The following is a 17,731-nucleotide window of genomic DNA, read 5'->3' as shown; positions in this document are numbered from 1 at the left end:
GACATTTTCAAAGCTTTGCATCTGCCTGATTTTTTTTTTTTAAGCTTTAGCTGGATTCGTTCAACTGCTTTGTAGTTATGCAAGGATGAAAAAATATATTTCCCCCCCTGTTTAAAAAAATTATTGTGACTTTTTGTTAATGTGGGACAACTAAAAGGTGAGAGAGAAAACCAACTAACGTATGAAATAGAGCTGGTTAAGAAAAAGAAAACTAGTTTTGCCAAAAATGACTAAATGCCTAAGTTGTTTTCAGTTTGAAGGGCTTGAAATTGACCCTTTTTTCTTTTACTGATTTCTTTTGCAATTTTTTAAATAAACTTTTTTTATAAAAAATGTATTGAAACGTTTCATTTACCAAAAACTGGGTTTTCATTTTTTTAAAAAACCCAGCTATTATTTTGATGTTTTCAGTAGCATTTTCAATATATCAATAAAAATGTTGCATTTTTATGTAGAAAATAAAAAATGTTGATGTTGAACATTTTTCATGAAAAATTTCAGTTTAGATAGAAATTTTTTTTTCATATAAAAATTGCTTTTTTTATTTGAAAAAACTGTGCCCAGCTCTGATATGAAACGTGGCTAGTTTTTCACACTTTTCTTATTTTGCATTAAAAGTATACAGGGAACCCTGGCCCCATACATTCTCTGGGACCAGCTACAATCAGATGCACCAGGACAGCACATTGGCATGAGTAGTTGGACACACACATCTGTGTAAACAAAGCTGTCTTGGTCGCCACCACGGATTGAGCCAGGAACCTCCAAAGCTAAAAAGTGCGACCCTACATAGTGTGAGCTACAGGCCTACCACCAACCTGGCATAGACCCACAGCTTATGAGCTCAGGCACCACAAAAGATGTGTAACAATGAGCACAGGTTACACTGGTCAGCTGAGCTCCCGGGGACAGGCAAAGGGCTTCTTTTTAAATGGGCTCCTGAGGCTGCTGAAGGCTGTATGGCCAAGGGATTAGGCAGAGGCCGAGAGAGGGTGAGCTCATTCCTATTCCTAGCTGTAATGAAACCTTACACACTGTTTAGCTGAGCCTCAGAGCCCCTCTGAAGCATCACCCCTGATTTTCAGCCAGGGAAGCAGAGCACTAAGGTCACTTGAGACCAAGATGCCAGGTAAGAGCCCAGGCTTCACGTGAGTGCTTGCTGAATGGATGAGCCTGCAGAACTAGCCAGTTCACCTCTCCACCTGGTGCCTCAGCATCTCCCACGTAACATGGAGATAGTGCTGCTGCTGTCTCTGCTTCCCAGCAGTAGCCATCCAACGGCCTTTTACTGAATGCCCATCTGGCCCTTATTTCATCAGCCTCCTTATGGGATAACTTGAATAGGACAATTTTCCCACCACCAGGCAGCAGTGTACTGTGTAAGCACCCTTTGGAGTGGACTTAGGGGAGGATATTTGGATGTGGGGAAGGGAGTGCATGGCTGGAGCTGAGCAAACAGTAGAGTTTTCCCATCACATTGAACTGAAATATCTGGACAAAAAATCCAATTCAATCAAAGAATTTTATGCTTTTTTATTTTATTTTTTGTTGAATCGATGAACAAAAAAAATTGCTTTGAATCAACCAAAACTTTTTGGTTCACTTGACTGTACTTTTCATTGCAATGTGCCCATGTCGGGTGTTTTCACCCCCTTTTTTGTGTGTGTATTTGGGTTTTTTTAAAGAATAGCTGGCCAAATTTAAAATCAAAACACCGTTTCAAATAAAGTCAAAACAAAATGTTTCAACTCTTTCAAAAAAAATTTCTGACTGAAACTATTTGTCAAATTCAACCCAAATCCAACAAATGATTTCAGACACTGAGAAATGCATTTTTTGTTTAAAAAAAAACAAAAACTTTTTCGCCCAGTTCTATTCAAGGCTCTAGTGGTATTAGCGTCCTCATTCCCCAGTGCTCAGAAATCATTAGTCTGGCCCTGCAGAAAATCATGAAATTAACTGATAAATCATGAAATGTTTAAAAGAACACATTTTGCATTCTTGCAGTTCAACATCTGGTTCCTGGTCCTTGGAAGGGCCACATTTTCAAGTTTTCATAGATTCCAAGGCCAGAAGGCACCATTGTGATAATCTAGTCTGACCTCCTGTGTCACGCACGCCACATAACTGCCCCAAAATAATTCTGGTTTGAACTAGATCAGATCTGTTAGAAAAACATCTAGTCTTGATTTAAAGATTGCCAGTGATGGACCATCCACCACAGTTCTTAGTAACTTGTTCCAATGGTAAATTATCTCATGGTTAAACATTTATGCCTTTTGTCTATTTTGTCTACTACTGTCATGAGTACAGTACAGGTATGGGAGAAGAAGAAGAAGAGAGAAAGGGAAGAGTTCCAGACCCACCTGGATGAGCAAGTATCTCAAACAGGTGCTTAAGAGAAAGCAGAAAGCCTGCAAGGAATGGAAAATGAGAAGGATTAGCAAGGAAAGCTATCTCTTGGAGGTCAGACAGTATAGGAATAAAGTGAAAACTGCCAAAAGCCAAGCAAATTTGAACCTTGCAAAGGGAATTAAAACCAATAGTAAAAGGGTCTATATCCATATAAATAAAAAGAAAGCAACGAAAGAGGCAGTGGTACTGTAGGAAGGTGCAGTGGCCTTCCTCAGAGCCTGGGCCCGAGGAAGGGCCACAACCACCAGATCAGATAGTGGAAGGGCCGACAGGCCAGTCTGCCCGGCAACCAGGTAGCTGGCGAGTGATAGGTCCCGCCGGCCAGCCAATCCAGCAACAGAGGGGCGAAGCCTCAGTTGGGGCTGGGAGTATAAAGAGCAGGCCCCGCAGCTCAGTGAGGGACAGGCTGCTGCTGGCTGCAGCAAAGGCCTGAACCTAGCTGGGCCATTGCCCCAAGCGAGTGCCTCCAGGAGCATAGGCCCCGGGAATGGTCCAAGCAACCAAGCCCTAAGGGTTGGATAGGGTCTCTGGGCCCCCTAAAATGGCCTGGGCCAAACCTCTGGACCCCAGCTATTGGGCTGAGCTCCTTGAGCCTGAGGGCTGGGAGATACCCTCAGAGGCCGGTCCTCACCTAGAGGAGCTGCCTGATGCTGAGACCCTGGAGCCCTGTGACCTGGAGGAGTTACCCTCCGCCAAGGAACCCCAGGAACCCTGTGACCTAAAGGAGCTGCCCTCTGCTGAGGAGCTCCCTGCCTTGCCGCCAGTGGATTAAGAGGGACTGGCGAGCCTACCGTGGGCCATGTACCCCAGTGACACCGAGGATCTGGCAGATACAGGTACCTGGGGATACAGGGAGGAAGTGGCCCAGGGACAGCGATAGCCATGGCTGAGACGAGGCAAGACCCCGCTGGTGTGTTGCAGCAGGAGCCCCGCCGACTCAGTGGCAACGCCTTTGCCACTGCTAGGGCCTGGACTGGGACACAGTGGAGTTGGGTGGGCCTGCGTCCCCCAACCCTCCCCCCTTGTCCTTTCCACCCAGGGAGTGATTACCGTACCCTGCTCTACCGACCAGAGGACACTGTGTGCTTGCTTGCCTGCCCTGCCACGGGCCGGGGCACTAGGCTGCTTGCTTGCCCGCACTGCCTGAGGGCCCGGACTACGACTGCTGCGGACGCTAACATTCCCCTTTTTGGAAGGTGCAGTGGCCTTCCTCAGAGCCTGGGCCTGAGGAAGGGCCGCAACAACCAGACCGGGCAGGAGCCTGTACTACAGGTACCACTAAGCATTGAGGATGGGGTGGAGATTAAAAATAATCTAGGCATGGCCCTACACCTAAACAAATACTTTGTCTCCATCTTAATGAGGCTAATGAAGATCTTAGGGGGTGTGGAAGAGTGGTGAGTGGAAATGAGGATATGGAGGTAGAAATTACCACATCTGAGGTGGAAGTCAAACTCAAACAGCTTCATGGGACTAAATTGGGGGTGGGGGTGTCTGGATAATCTCCATCCAGGAATAGTAAAGGAACTGGCACATGAAATTGTAAGACCAATAGCAAGGATTTTTAATGAATCTGTGAACTCAGGGGTCATACCCTATGATGGGAGAATTGCTAATGCAGTCCCTGTTTTTTAAAAAGGGAGGTAACGTGATCCAGGAAACTACAGGCATGTTAGTTTGACCTCAATTGTATGCAAGGTCTTGGAACAAATTTTGAAAGAGAAAGCTGTTCAGTACATAGAGGTAAATAGTAACTGGGATAAAATACAACATGATTTTACAAAAGGTAGATCATGCCAGGTATCTCCTCTTTCAGAAGATAACTGATTTTTTTAGATAAAAGGAAATGCAGGAGATCTAATCTATCTGGATTTCAGTAAGGCATTTGATACACTTCTACCTGGGGAATTATTAGCTAAATTGGAGAAGATGGAGATTGATATGAGAATTGAAAGGTGGATAAGGAACAAGTTAAAGGGGAAACTACAATGGGTCATACTGAAAGGTGAACTGTCAAGCTGGAGGGAGGCTACTAGTGAAGTTCCTCAGGGATCAGTCTTGGGACCAATCTTATTTTATGACTGACCTTAGTACAAAAAGTGGGAGTGTGCTAATAATGTTTGAGGATGTCACAAAGTAGGGAGATATTGCCAATACGGAGGAGGACTGGAATATTATACAAGAAGATCTGGATGACCTTGTAAACTGCAGCAATCGAAATGGGATGAAATTTAATAGTGTAAAGTGCAAGGTCATGCATTTAGGGACTAAACTAGAATGTTTGCTATAAGACGGGGTCATAGCAGTTTGAAGTGAGAGGAAGAGAAAGACCTGGGTATTTTGGTTCATCACAAGATGACTGTGAACTGCTAATATGATGTGGCCTTGAAAAAGGCTAATGCAATCCTAGAATGCATCAGCAGAGACAGAAGTGTTAGTACCATTATACAAGGCACTACTGAGACCTCATCTGGAATAGTTTGTGCAGTTCTGGTCTCCCATGTTTAAGAAAGATGAATTCAAACTGGAAAAGGTGCAGAGAAGGGCTACTAGGTTGATTCAAGGAATAGAAAACATTCCTTATGAGAGGAGATTCAAAGAGCTTGGCTTGCTTAGCCTAACCAAATGAAGGCTGAGGAGAGAGATGATTGCTCTCTATAAATACTTCAGAGGGTGAAATACAAGGGAGGGAGAGGAATTATTTAAGTTAAGTGCCAATGGGAACACAAGAACTAATGGATATAAATTGGCCATCAACAAGTTTAGGCTTGATATTAGATCAAGGTTTCTAACCATCAGAGGAGTGAAGTTTTGGAACAGCCTTCCAAGGGAGGAGTGGTGATCAGTTACACCCTGAGCACGTGGTTAAGACACCCAGCCAGACACCGGGGAAAGAATTCTCTGTAGTAACTCAGAGCCCTCCCCATCTAGGGTCCCATCTCCAGCAGTTGGGGATTTTTGCTACTGGTATCATAGGCTGTCCCATCATGCCCTCTCCTCCATAAACTTATCAAGATCAGTCTAGAAGTCAGTTTGGTTTTTTACTCCCTTATCCCTGCTCCAGAGCTGCGAGCCCACATCAGGCCCAGGATCCTTTTATTTTGGATAATCCCAGGTCCCTTTAGAATCCTCTCCTCAGGCGGCTGTGTCCAAGGGGAGGCTGATGCTGACACAGCCATGTTTACCACACTTCTCCTGTGGATTCAGGGGACAGGTGACTAGGGGAGGGAGGGCTCCATTTAGGATTTCCTATGAAGGCCACAAAGGTTGCCTGAGGCACATCAAGCTGTTCTGTGCCATCCGGTCTTCTCCAGGGAGCAACACAGAAAAATGTTGATTTGTCAAAACTGAATTTTTTTCCTGGGAAATGGTCAGTTTTGATTAACCTGTCCCGGTCCAGCATGAACTGGCAAACTCAAGTCAGCCTCCCTCGCTCATGAAAAATTCCAGATGGTTTTAGTTTCATCCTAATACATCATGGGGAAAATTTTTGAAATCTTGATTATTTTCCTGAGACAGGAAAACCATTTTCAACTCAGGTCTATTTTTAAAACCTAAATCGCCCTGATTCCTACCAGCACAGAAAATGAGGAGAAAGATTTCAAGCCAAGACCTGATTTGTCATAGGTTTTGGGCTGGAAAGGACTATTATGTTGGATACAGGAGTCCCTGAAAGATTCTCTGGCCTAGTTATGCTCTAATCTGACCTGCACAATCTAGCTGTGATGGAGTCACCCAGGAACTGTGCTCTGGAACCACACAGGATGCAGCCAGTCAGGACTCTAGTGCTCGGAGTCTGCCCCCAGGTCTCCACACACCAGTGCAGCTGCCTCCTGATCCTGGCCTCGGAGGGTTCAGCACCCCTGCTCCGCCAGGACTCCCCTGTGGGCCTACCTGGATGGGACCCAGGGGAGTTCTACCATGCCCCCAAAGGGGCCATGCACCCTGCCTTGCAGTCAGGAGCGATTCACAGCCAGCATGGAATTCAGAACGGTTTATTCGATCTCAGGATCACAATGTAGAGAGACTTCGTTAGCAGCTTAATTAGGAGTTACAGCAGCAACCACCTGCAGAGTTTCAGAGCCTCACTCCCTGGCCCTACAGGTCCCCGACTGCTCACAGGGGACTGACTCATCCAGCCTGTCACTCCCCCAGAGCCGTCCCCTTGCCCCTACCCAATCCTTTGTCTCCTTCCTGGGCAAGGTGGCCACTCCTCTTGGTCTCCACCTGCCACAACCTGTTGCAACTGGTTCGGCCAGGCAGAGGGTCCTGGCTAGGTCCGTGTTCATATGGCTGGGGAAGGCCCATCCGCCCTCTAATGGTCTCTGCAATGATCACACACTCAGATCCCATCACTGAAATACATGAGTAACATATGGGGAAACTGAGGCATACACACAGCACTCAAGAGAAAACCCCAAGAATAGCTCCACTTTGTCACAATAGGTCAGAAAATCTCTCCCAGAGATTCCTATATCCAGCCCAGTAACTTGTGGTTGGACAAGAGCATATCTTTTAAACAGTGCCTTGCTTTAAAGACTCTGAGTGACACAAAATCTACCACATCCCTTGGTAAATTGTCCAATTGTTAGTTACGCTTTTTTCAAAATTTCTCCCTAGTTTCCAGTTTGAATATGTGTAGCTTCAAGCTTCCATTTGTTGTCAGTTGTGGTGCACGTGTGTGTGTTCCCTCCGTATGCTGTCCTAGCTCTGCACAGCTAGCTGGCTCAGAAGACCTCGACAGAATTGCCCCAGACCACAGACTAGATTTGGTGGCAAAGGCACTCAGCCAGGTTTGTTGTTAATGAAGCACAGTCCTAGTGGCTCAACGGTTACTGAGACTCTAACATTTTATGTCCGTTACCATAGACCAGCTTAGTCAGCAGCGGGACTTTCTGCTGCTGCTTAGGCTGCCCAGAGGTGCCTTCTCTTTTATACCCTGATACAAACAAGTTACGTATTACACTCCTGCTGTGGTTAGTTACTACCCTTCATCCTGTCCCGGTTGGTTTGAACAAAACATCCCCATCCGTTATTCTGTCATCCAGACCTTAACAGAGGGGTCAGTGTGTTCCTGTATCATCTTCAGAGAGTGTGCATATGCCATAACTTTGTTATACGAGCTTTATGGGGTGTGTTTACATGAATACCTAGTACTTTAGCAACACAAGCCATGTTTTTGCCAAGTTCATGTGTGGACAGTGAACTCAGGAGCAGGCATTTGCTTTATAACAGGGCCTGCCTTTTGCTCACAGCCTGACTCTTGCACCAGGCCCGTGTTCCAGGCTCTCTTTTTTTTACTGGCTCTTGTTTTGCTTTGCTTTGAGCACCTCGGGTTCACTTTCCTCTTAGTCCCTGATCCAGCAAAAACAAGGCACTTTACTCAAGGGAGCAGGCCAGTTTACCTTAATGGGGCTTCTCACAAGAGTTAAGTTATATATGTGCTTAAAGAGGTTGCAGGATTGGCACCTTAGGGCTTGTCTACAATACTGGAACGTTAGCTAAGCAGCTCCTGTTAGTAGATATTAACCAACCAATACCCAGCCTGTCAGGTGCAGAGATGCTAAATCTGGCCTGATTCCATTAAACTATGTTTGGCAGAGGAATCATGGGTGACTTGGGCTAGAGGGGGGGCCCAGCCTCTGCCCCCCAAATCTAAGCCCCCACATGCAAAGCCCAGATCTACAGGACAAGAAGGGAGAGTCCCCGGAGCTGTGCCGCAGCAGTGAGGTTAGTCCATGAGGCCCCAGCATGGTACTGCAAGCAGAGTATGTCCCCAGTGCAGCCAGAGTCTAGTGAGTCAGCCCTGGGCCCACCCTGCCAGTGCCTGCAAGGGAGTGGGGGCAAGGGACCGAGCAGCAGGAGGGAAGAGAGGGGGAAGGCGGCTGCAGTGGAGATAGCCAGACACAACCAGAGCCAGCTGTGTCCACCGACACCGCCACACGGATCTCTGTGCTTCCAACCCCTCTCCCATCACCCTCAATCCTCCATCACAGACCCCAAATAATCACCTTCCACAGTCAGGGGTACTGGAACAATTTTTATAGTAGGGGTGCTGAGAGCCATTGAACCAAATTGTAAACCCTGTATATGATGGAAACCACTTCGTCAGCGGGGGCGGCAGCGTCCCGCACCCCTTATTCCAGCACCCATGCCCACAGCCCTAACCCACCTGCCACAGAAACCCCAAATAACCTCCTCCCACAGCCCCTAACCCACCTGCCATAGACCCCTTCTCCTCTGATGTCATCTTAGGACATCCTTGGTGTGTTGACATCTCATGAATAGCTGCAACATTGTGGGAGCCCAGGACAGAGTATGTAGAAACAGTCATAGCCCCTCAGTGGGACCAGATAGTCAGCTCTCTTTGACATGGCAGGGACAGAAGCCAGAGTCTGCTCTAAATACTTGGCAGGGTCCCGGACTCCTTCATTAATATGCACTGCAAATCTGATCATTGTGAAGCACTTCAAAGGGGTGTTTAGAGTCTCAGCAGTCTGCCCTGGGAGACCTGAAAATATCTTGCCATCATCTGGAGGAGAAAGCATCATTGTTGGATTCACAACCCTGTCAGGGAGGACAGAGAAATAGCATCAGCTGTTCTGCCCCATCTCCCAGCTAGTCCTCCTCACCTTCCTCTCCCTGCAGTTCTGATGTCTGCCCTTGGACAAGGTTCAGTGCTTGGATGACCTAGGGGGCGGGAAGGAGCTCTCAGCATAGACGGTGGTGCTGGCCTGCATGGGTGAGATTGCATATTCCATGGACCCAGAAAGGCCAGACATAAGGATAAGGAACTAATAGTTTCTCAGTATGGAACTCTGGAGTGTGCTCCTTAGATGACCAGGGTCTCTTATGGTTTGGTGGATGATCCTTAGGATGGTTCCCCATTAGGATTTGATGCTGGAGAGACTGTATAGAAATAAACCTCCTCAGATGTTGGCGCTGCCTTCTCTGGTGTCCTGAGGATAGGGGTTAGCAGCCATGTAGCATGGCAGGGGGAGCCAGATGGTACCAGGTAGGAAGATTTAGTATGTGGTAATGAGGTCTCTGGAACTGGGGAATAACGGGTAAGCATCACTGAAGGATTCAATGAGATCAGTTTCAGAGCCACAGGGAGCTGCCTGGGGTCCCAATGGGATCAGTGCTGTGAAGACTGGTGCCATTAGCATCAGTGCCAACAACATAGGCACCAAGTGTGTCAATACTGAGCGGTTCAGTACTGAGGTGCTGGTACCAGACAAGGGGTGATCAGTGGTCAGGTTGGTACCAAAGGAACCCAGTGCATGCTCAGTGCTGAAGTGTTGGTATTGGACAAGGCTGATCAGTGGCTGGGTGAGTACTGAGAGTACCTGGTGCACAGTCAGTGCTCAGGAGTCAGCAGAGTGTCTGACTGAGGATCCAAAGATGAACCGGAGACATAATCACCGTTTGTTCCAAAGGCATTGGAGGAAGTGACCTTGGGTAATGTGCCAGCCTAGCCTGGTCAGTAGCAGTTGAGGCCTGATCAAGGAGGACTGTGCTGCCCTTTGACTCTCAGCTGTCAATGAGGGGTTGTTCAGTGGAGAAGAGGCTCAGGCTCTCAGAGGTGTCCTGGCTCACTGGGGTGCTGGCTGAGTGGGGTTTCTCAGAGTGATGGCCCCCCAACACCTGACATTCAGAGTCTGAAGCCCACTCCATGGAGTGTGCTGATTGGAATGACATCAGACAAGCATTTCACACCTTCTGGGTCCACGTAGAAAACAAGCAGCAGACGGAGAAGTGGTCTGGATATTCCCTTCTCCTGGACAGAAACCTCAGAAGCTTCTGGAGGAGGACAAAATTTCTAGCCTGGGGATTTAGCTGGAAGGTCTCAGTGCTGAGAAGCCCCCAGACTGCAAAAAAAAAAAGTTAAAATCTCATGCAGGGGGAAGGAGAGGTAACTGATTGTGTTCTCTTGACAATGGGCATAAAAAATTCCTGATTAAACTAACGTCACTGATTCAGCTGATTATAAACAATCTGAAGGACAAACTGTGGTGGGGAAACTGGTGGGCGCTGCTCAAGTTTTGCCCCCTATTGCTCAAAGGGTAAGAAGGAACTGAGTGGGGGCACAGGCCCAGCCCCTGTAGACACTGCTGGCCAAAAAGAATCTGCTCTGGTGTGCGTGGGATCCACATGGACAAATGCCTGGAGGAGGATAGACTGCCCCAAAAGAAGGCACCTTTATCCTGGTGTGACGACAACATCCCCACCAGGGGCCATGTCGGGATAGCTGTTGTGGTAGAAAAGCACATATTCAGCTGACACTTGGACCATAGGGAACAGTGTGCAGCAGAACAGACCTTACATTTGTAGCTGTGTGTGAGTCCCGAAAGGCGGGGGAGGGGGGTTCCCTGTGCTAGGAGCAGGGTGGGAGCTCCTGCATCGTCTCCTTCTTCACACACACTAGGCCTTGCCTGAGAGCCTCATATCTGGTGCAGCGAGCAGGAGTCTGCTGTTCTCTTGGAAGCCTTTCCCAAGCTAACAAAGGCACTGAGCTGGATGCAGGAGCCACTGGGTGTGGGACCCTGGCCTGGGCTAGACAGCAGGTCTCCTTCTAGATGCCTAGGATGGACCCTTCTTGCCCTAGCAGGAACCATGTTTTGCTGGCTGCAGAATCCAGTCCTGTGCTGACACGCCCACCACTGCATTGTTGTTGGTTTTCGTTGGGTCTGTGCTTTCTGCTTAACATCCACTTTTAAAAGAGACAGACAGACAGACTCTGCGGCGATCTCGGACCCAGGAGGGTATGCGAGTTCCTCAGCTGTGGCCACCAGATGGCTCTGCGGATTGCTAAGGCAGGGGGTGCTCAGCTCACTCTGCTCTCTTCCTCTCTCCTCAGCACGCCGGGGTTGAGCTTCCCAGGTCAGAGCGCGCCGCTGCAGCGCCTCCATTACTCGGGACCGGAGATTCTGCTGCTCCCCCGCGGGGTTCGGGCGGGGAGAGCCCTGCACTAGCGCCCCTCTGTGCCCAGCCCGGCGGGACTTTCTCCGCTGGCTGGAACCAGCCCCGGGCTCTGCCGACACCAGCTCCCGAGCCGCAGACTCAGGTAATTGCAGGAAAGTGAATCTTCGCAGATGGCCCCTCCCCCCTTCCATCCCTGCCCGAGGTGTGGCTGCCCCTTGGGGCCCTGCCCCTGAGCAGGAAGATTGGGGACCCCCCACCACGAACAATACACATTAAAGCATCCCCGCTAACCGTACCGCAGATAAACCCCGCACGTACTGACGCACCAGTACAAAAGCCCACATGAAATCAGAGGAGCAGCGTGTACACCGGGCCAGCAAACCCTCGTGATGTGGATGTGGCTATTCCGGCAAAATTGAGCTTTGCAAATTTAACTCTTGGGTCATAAAGTTTTTTGACTTTGGAATTCACTTTCCTGGGAACAAGGTGAGGAGCACAGAGAGGAAAAGCTGGTTCCTGCCTCTGCCATGTCCCCGCGCTGCTGGGGCAATATGCTGCCCTGGGGACAGTGTCAGGGGGATCCCTTGAAGCAGCTCCCTTGATTCTGCTCTTTTCCGGAGTTTGGTTCATAGACTGGTACTGGGGAGGGAGGTTAAAGATGTGTCAGGGGTTTGAATCTTGGTGACGGGGGCCATACCTGCACTGTAATGAAGTCTAAGGCTATGTCTACATTACAGTCTATGTCAGCGTAATTTATGTTGCTCAGGGGTGTGAATAAATCAGCCCCCTGAGTGACGCAAGTTACACCAACATAAGCACTTGTGTGCCCAGCACTATGTCAGTGGAGAGCTTCTGCCGCTTGTGGGAGGTGGTTATTTTATGCTGATGGGAGCGCTCTCTACCACTGGCATACAGCATCTTCACTATACATGTCATAGTACAGCTGCGCCACTGCAGTGCTGTATGTATAGACGTGACCTAACATGAATTATCAACAGATACTTGAATTGTGGTGCACCTTTTGCCATACCCTCTTTGAGGTACCCTTTCCACTGGCACAGAGAATGACTCTTCTTCTGTCCCAGCAGGTGATGGAACAGTGAGTGAGCGCAAGCAGGAAACATCTTCATTCACATGTGCTGGTAAAAAGCAACTCCTGACAAGATGCCTCCAAAGCGATCCAAAGGAAATGTTTCACAGGGACCGAACCAGAGAAAATCCCTCAAGAATCAGAGGAAGTCAGACAAGCTACAGAAGAACTCTCTTGTGCAGAGAGAGGGTAAATCTGCCATCCACGGGAGAGCTGTGAGGAAGAGCAAAGACACCATTGTCCACCAGAGAACATATGCAGGGGAGAAGCCCAACATCTGCATTGAGTGTGGAAAAAGCTTCACCCAGAGCTCAGACCTTATGAACCATCAGAGAACTCACACGGGAGAGAAACCCTATAAATGCATCGACTGCGGGAAGAGCTTCAGCGTCAGCTCAAACCTGAGTCGACACCAGAGAACCCACACGGGGGAGAAACCCTATCTCTGCACTGACTGTGGGAAAAGCTTCACGGACAAATCGACCCTGACCCAGCACCAGCGCGTCCACACCGGTGAGAAGCCCTATAAATGCATCGACTGTGGGAAGAGCTTCAGCCGCAACTCCCACCACAAGAGGCACCTGAGGAGCCCTCCAGGGAATAAGCAGGAGAAGTGCGCTCACCGGGAAAGTGCCACTGTTGGGAAGGTCAAAGGAACCAAAGCATCTAAGAAGAAAACCCCGACCATCGAGATCCCCAACACATGTGCTGAGTGCTGGCAAAGCTTCAGCCAGAACTCTGACCTGGTCAAACACATGAGAATCCACACAGGAGAGAAACCCTACGAGTGTCCAGATTGTGGGAAAAGGTTCAACGTCAGCTCAAACCTGATCAGACACCAGAGGATCCACACGGGAGAGAAACCCTACACGTGCTCTGACTGCGGGAAAAGCTTCACTGACAAATCCACTCTGACCCAGCACCACCGGATCCACACAGGAGAGAAACCCTATATATGCACTTATTGTGGGAAAAGCTTCAGCCGGAGCTCCCACCACAAGAGACATGAGAGAACCCACACAGGGGAGAACCCCGTTTCCTTCCTGCCCTTGTGGCCCTACCCCACTCAGACGTACTGAAATGATCCTGGGTAGCGGGAGCTGAGGGCCCGGGAACCAAGTATGGGATTTTCCCAAGCTCCACTATTACTCAATAGCACATTCCCCATCAGCTTTCAATGAGACATAGGGTACCTTGTGCTTGCATCACTTCTAGGCATGAAACCTAAGTTCCCAAGTCAGTTAGGTGTTGCAGTGCTGAGTGGAGCAACATCTTGACAACCTGAGAGACTTTTGGAAATCCCACCCTCGCATGGAAGGGAGCTATGTGAGGCGTTTTCATTAGAGCATTAACGAGTGAGCTACCCAAATTCCATGATTATTTGTATTATGGCAGTCCCTAGCAGCCCCATTCATGGACAAGGCCCTATTGTGCTAGGCACTGTACAAACACAGAACGAAGAGATGGTCCCTACCCCCAAAGAGTCAACAGGATCTGGGTGCCTAATTCACTTAGACTTCTTTGACTGTCCATAGTTTCATAGTTTTGGGCCAGAGGGGACTGTTAGATCATCTACTCTGACCTCCTGCCTATCACAGACCATGAATTTCACTCAAAAACTACTATATTGAGCCCAATTACTTTAGTTAACAAAACATTTCAGTTCTTAGGAGGCTACACTGTTGTGAACCAGAGGTAGAGAACAGGAGAAACCGAGGTGTCACGAATGCCTGAGGCTCTGGCTGGGAATTGATCAGGTGAGATGACCAGATGATCCCAGCAGGCAAGCCACACCCCATGCTGCAGAGAAGGCTGCAAAACACCCCAGATCTCCGCATCTGGAGGAAAATTCTTACCCAACCCCAAATCTGGTGATCATTCTGACCCTGAGCATGTGAGCAAGGCTCACCAGCCAGGCATCTAGCACAAGGATTATCCGAACCATCTCAGAACACTGGCTTACCCCATCCTGGGTCCTGTTGCCAATCCCTGATGCTTCAGAGGAAGGTGAAAAGACAATACATCTGGCCAATTGTGCATTGGAGAAAAAATTCCTTCCTGTCCCCTGCAGGCAAGTGCTGAAGCTCTGAAGCATGAGATTTGATTATCATCATCATAATACAGCCAATGTGCAGGGATAAAGAGCTCGTTCTTTGGGGCAGATCTTTCAGCAGGGAGCTAGTTCTTAGAAGAATGTATTTGGTTTTACATGATCATTGGACTGTGTGGATGAGTTAAGATGGACAATGGAGCCCTGTTCCGAGCCGGGTCAGTCTGTACATCGCAGTTGTGGCACTTGCTGGTCCCCTTGCAGAGTGTCAACAGGGAAGGCAAGCACTGAGGAAGACTTGAGGATCCAAACTCCCCTCGGCCCCAGGGAATCCCTGTAGAGTTCAGCTGGAGCTATGAAATCAGGGGCTCAGTCTGGATTTAACCTGTACTTCCCCTACCCGTGGGGAGGATATGGAGGGGCCACTGAGCACGGCTTCACTCCCCAGCGCTAATCCCCGTCTCTCTCTCTTGTGCAGTGGGTCAGATCCAGTTCCAGCAGATAACCCTGTGCTGACGCATTTAGAAAAGGGGGGGAGTTTGTTGCTCCTGCTTTCTTGTGTAAATAGTCCCCACCCTTCAGTTCCTAATGTCACTATCTCTCTGCACCGGCACCTTCAGCCTGTCCATGACACATGGGGCCGAGCTGCACCCTCAGGGGAATGAAGCTCCTATAACAACACCTTTGAACCAAAAATCACCCCGAGCTCCAGTTTGCCTTGGAGTTGGGGCTGAGTTAAGACAAGACACTTAAGTCGGGGGAGGGGGATCCTCCCATTCTCCAGCTGAGAGCAAAGTGCCTTGAGGCAGGCTACATTTCCCCACCCCACCCACCAGCCATTGTTACTCTGCCCCCCCATATCACAGTCAGCTGGGCACTGCCATAGTTCTGCTCCCCTGGTTCCAGCTCCCTGGGCCTCAGTTTCCAGAGTTTGTTCCTCCCTCTCCCCTGGAGATTGGGGCAATTCAGGAGATTCACTGCCGCACCAGCAGAATCCCAGAGGCCTGGCTGTGTGTAAGCCCTGGAGCAGCTGCTCCCAGAGAGGCTGGGCACATGGACACTCCCAGCTGTGGCAGGGCCTGTCTCTGTTGTATATACTACATGTGTAGTTGCAAAGTACATTAAAAACATGCTTTATAGAGAACACATCTTCTTCTATTAACAAAGCTTCAGGCACCTTGGAAAACCCCCAACCTCTTCAAGTATTGAGATTCTGGACCATTATGACAACAATGAACAGGAATCACAAAGGGACAAGATGCTGTGTAAAATATACCCTCTTGTATTATTTCAGCAATAGTTTGTAGGAAAAGTTGGATAGTAGCAGAGAGAAGCCAGGGCACAGGGTTAGTGTTACATGCTCAGAACCCTGACTTTTGTGTGCTCACTTGGTCAGCCCTAACGTTCCCTTCATCTAGGTTTGGTTTTGTTTTGCATAGATGATGATGATCCTATTCTAGTGATTGCTGGCATGCTGATTTTTCCTGCTTTGCTGATGATCGGTATGTGTCTGTTGCAGGTGCTAACATTTGCCTTTTTTAAAAGTATAATTATTAAATGTGAATACTGAATCTTTCTTTTATCCGCTCTTTCCTACTCTCCAACCCCACAATTAGCTCATAAAGCCAAACCCTTTAGAAAAAATGGAGGGAGCAGTTGGATCTTGCCATGTCAAGTGATCCAGCCAGCTGAAGCTTCAGTCACACTTTACTTTCAAATGGGAATTTTCTATTGGCTTTTCATTCTGATATGGCTTCAGGCTGAGACGTGGAAAGCTGACATAGGGTTCAGCTTCAAGAGAAAGTTCATTGATTCATAGAGTTTACGGCCAGAAGGGCCCATTAGATCATTTATTCTGACTTGTATAAACAGATCATTAAATTTAATCCAATTACCCCATATAGAGCCCAGGAACTTGTGTTTAGCCAAAGCATCTTTTCCAGAAAGGCCTCCAATCTGGATGTGAAGACATCAAGAGATGGAGAAGCCACCACTTTCATTGGGAATTTGTCCCCCTGTGTTAAAAATGTGAGCCTTATTTCTAATCTGAATTTGGCTTCAGCTTCCAGCCATTAGTTCTTGTTCTGCCTTTCTCTGCTAGGTCAAAGAGCTCTTTAGGACCCAGTATTTTCTCCCCATGAAGGTGCTTAACCACTACAATCAAGTCACCACTCAATCTTCTTGATAAACTAAACAGATTGAGCTCTTTATGCCTGTCATTGTAAGGCATTTTCTCCAGCCATCCCATGATCATTGGATCTCTTTTCTGCACCCTCTGCAATGTTTTTAAAATGTGGATGCCAGAGTTAGACACAGTATTCCAGTGTCGGTCTCAGAAGTAAAATCAACTCCCGACTCCTACTCACTATTCCCGTTTATACACCCAAGGATCACGTTGCACTGGGAGCTCGTGTTGATTTGCTTGTCCACTGTGACCCCTAAGTACTTTCCAAAGTCACTGCTTTCCAGGATAGAGTCCACTATTCTGTTCCTAGGCGCATAACTGCATTTGGCTGCACTAAAACCCATTTTGTTGAATGGGTCCAGTTTGCCAAGCACTCCAGATCACGCTGTATGATTAACCTGTCCTCTTCATTATTTACCACTCTGCCAATCTCTGTGTCATCTGCATACTTTATCAGCAGTGATTTTTTATATTTACTTCTAGATAATTAGTGAAAATGTTGAATAGTTTTGGGCCTAGATCCAATCCCTGCCAAACCCCTAGAAACACCCTTTTGATGATTATTCCACATTGACTACTTTTTGAGATCTGGTGGGGACTGGTCAGGGAATGGGATATAGGGCCTTTCTCATCTAGGGCCTCAATTTCAGTCCAGTTGCTTTGGTTGATTTTGGGAAAGAACACTGAGTACTTAGCGCATAGTTCCAGTCAATACAAAAATCAATGTGCAGGGAAATGAGAGACTTCAAAAGAATGAAACACCCCCAAGGAAACACAAGGGTGAGTTGCCATGACAGGGGCCGCTGAACTGCACCTCTCAGCCTCAGAGGCTGGATTCTCTTCCCCCTTCTTAGTTCTCACTTTAGCTAGTCAGGTGATGATTCCCCTGGGGTGGGAGGGGGCACTTTGCTGACACATAGCCGGCTCCTAACAGTGGCATAGTGATTGTGTCGGGGGCAGAGCAGAGCGCAGCTGCATTTTGTCCCTTACAGACCATAGTTGGTGTGTATTAAAGCAATCCCTAGACTACTCTAAGATATGCTGGTGGAGAGCAGATGCAGTTTAT

At 48.2% G+C, this 17,731-nt stretch overlaps 1 protein-coding gene across 1 annotated transcript in view; it reads left to right on the top strand.

The window, feature by feature from the left end:
• Window positions 1-16,038, top strand: part of LOC137159330 (zinc finger protein 585A-like) — a 48,738-nt gene extending 32,700 nt beyond the window's left edge. Inside the window, exon 5 of the mRNA XM_067557489.1 lies at window positions 12,746-16,038. Within this exon, the coding sequence (XP_067413590.1) occupies window positions 12,746-13,509 (764 nt within the window). The 3' untranslated portion in view covers window positions 13,510-16,038. The remainder of the gene's footprint in view (window positions 1-12,745) is intronic.
• The last annotated feature ends 1,693 nt before the right edge of the window (window positions 16,039-17,731 follow it).

The sequence above is a fragment of the Emydura macquarii genome, unplaced genomic scaffold (genome assembly GCF_026122565.2).
Source record: "Emydura macquarii macquarii isolate MOO-44397 ecotype Brisbane River unplaced genomic scaffold, CSIRO-AGI_Emac_v2 contig_1859, whole genome shotgun sequence".
NCBI lineage: Eukaryota > Metazoa > Chordata > Testudines > Chelidae > Emydura > Emydura macquarii.
Note: the sequence above shows the minus strand (reverse complement) of the source record. Positions and strands in the feature narration are given on the sequence as shown.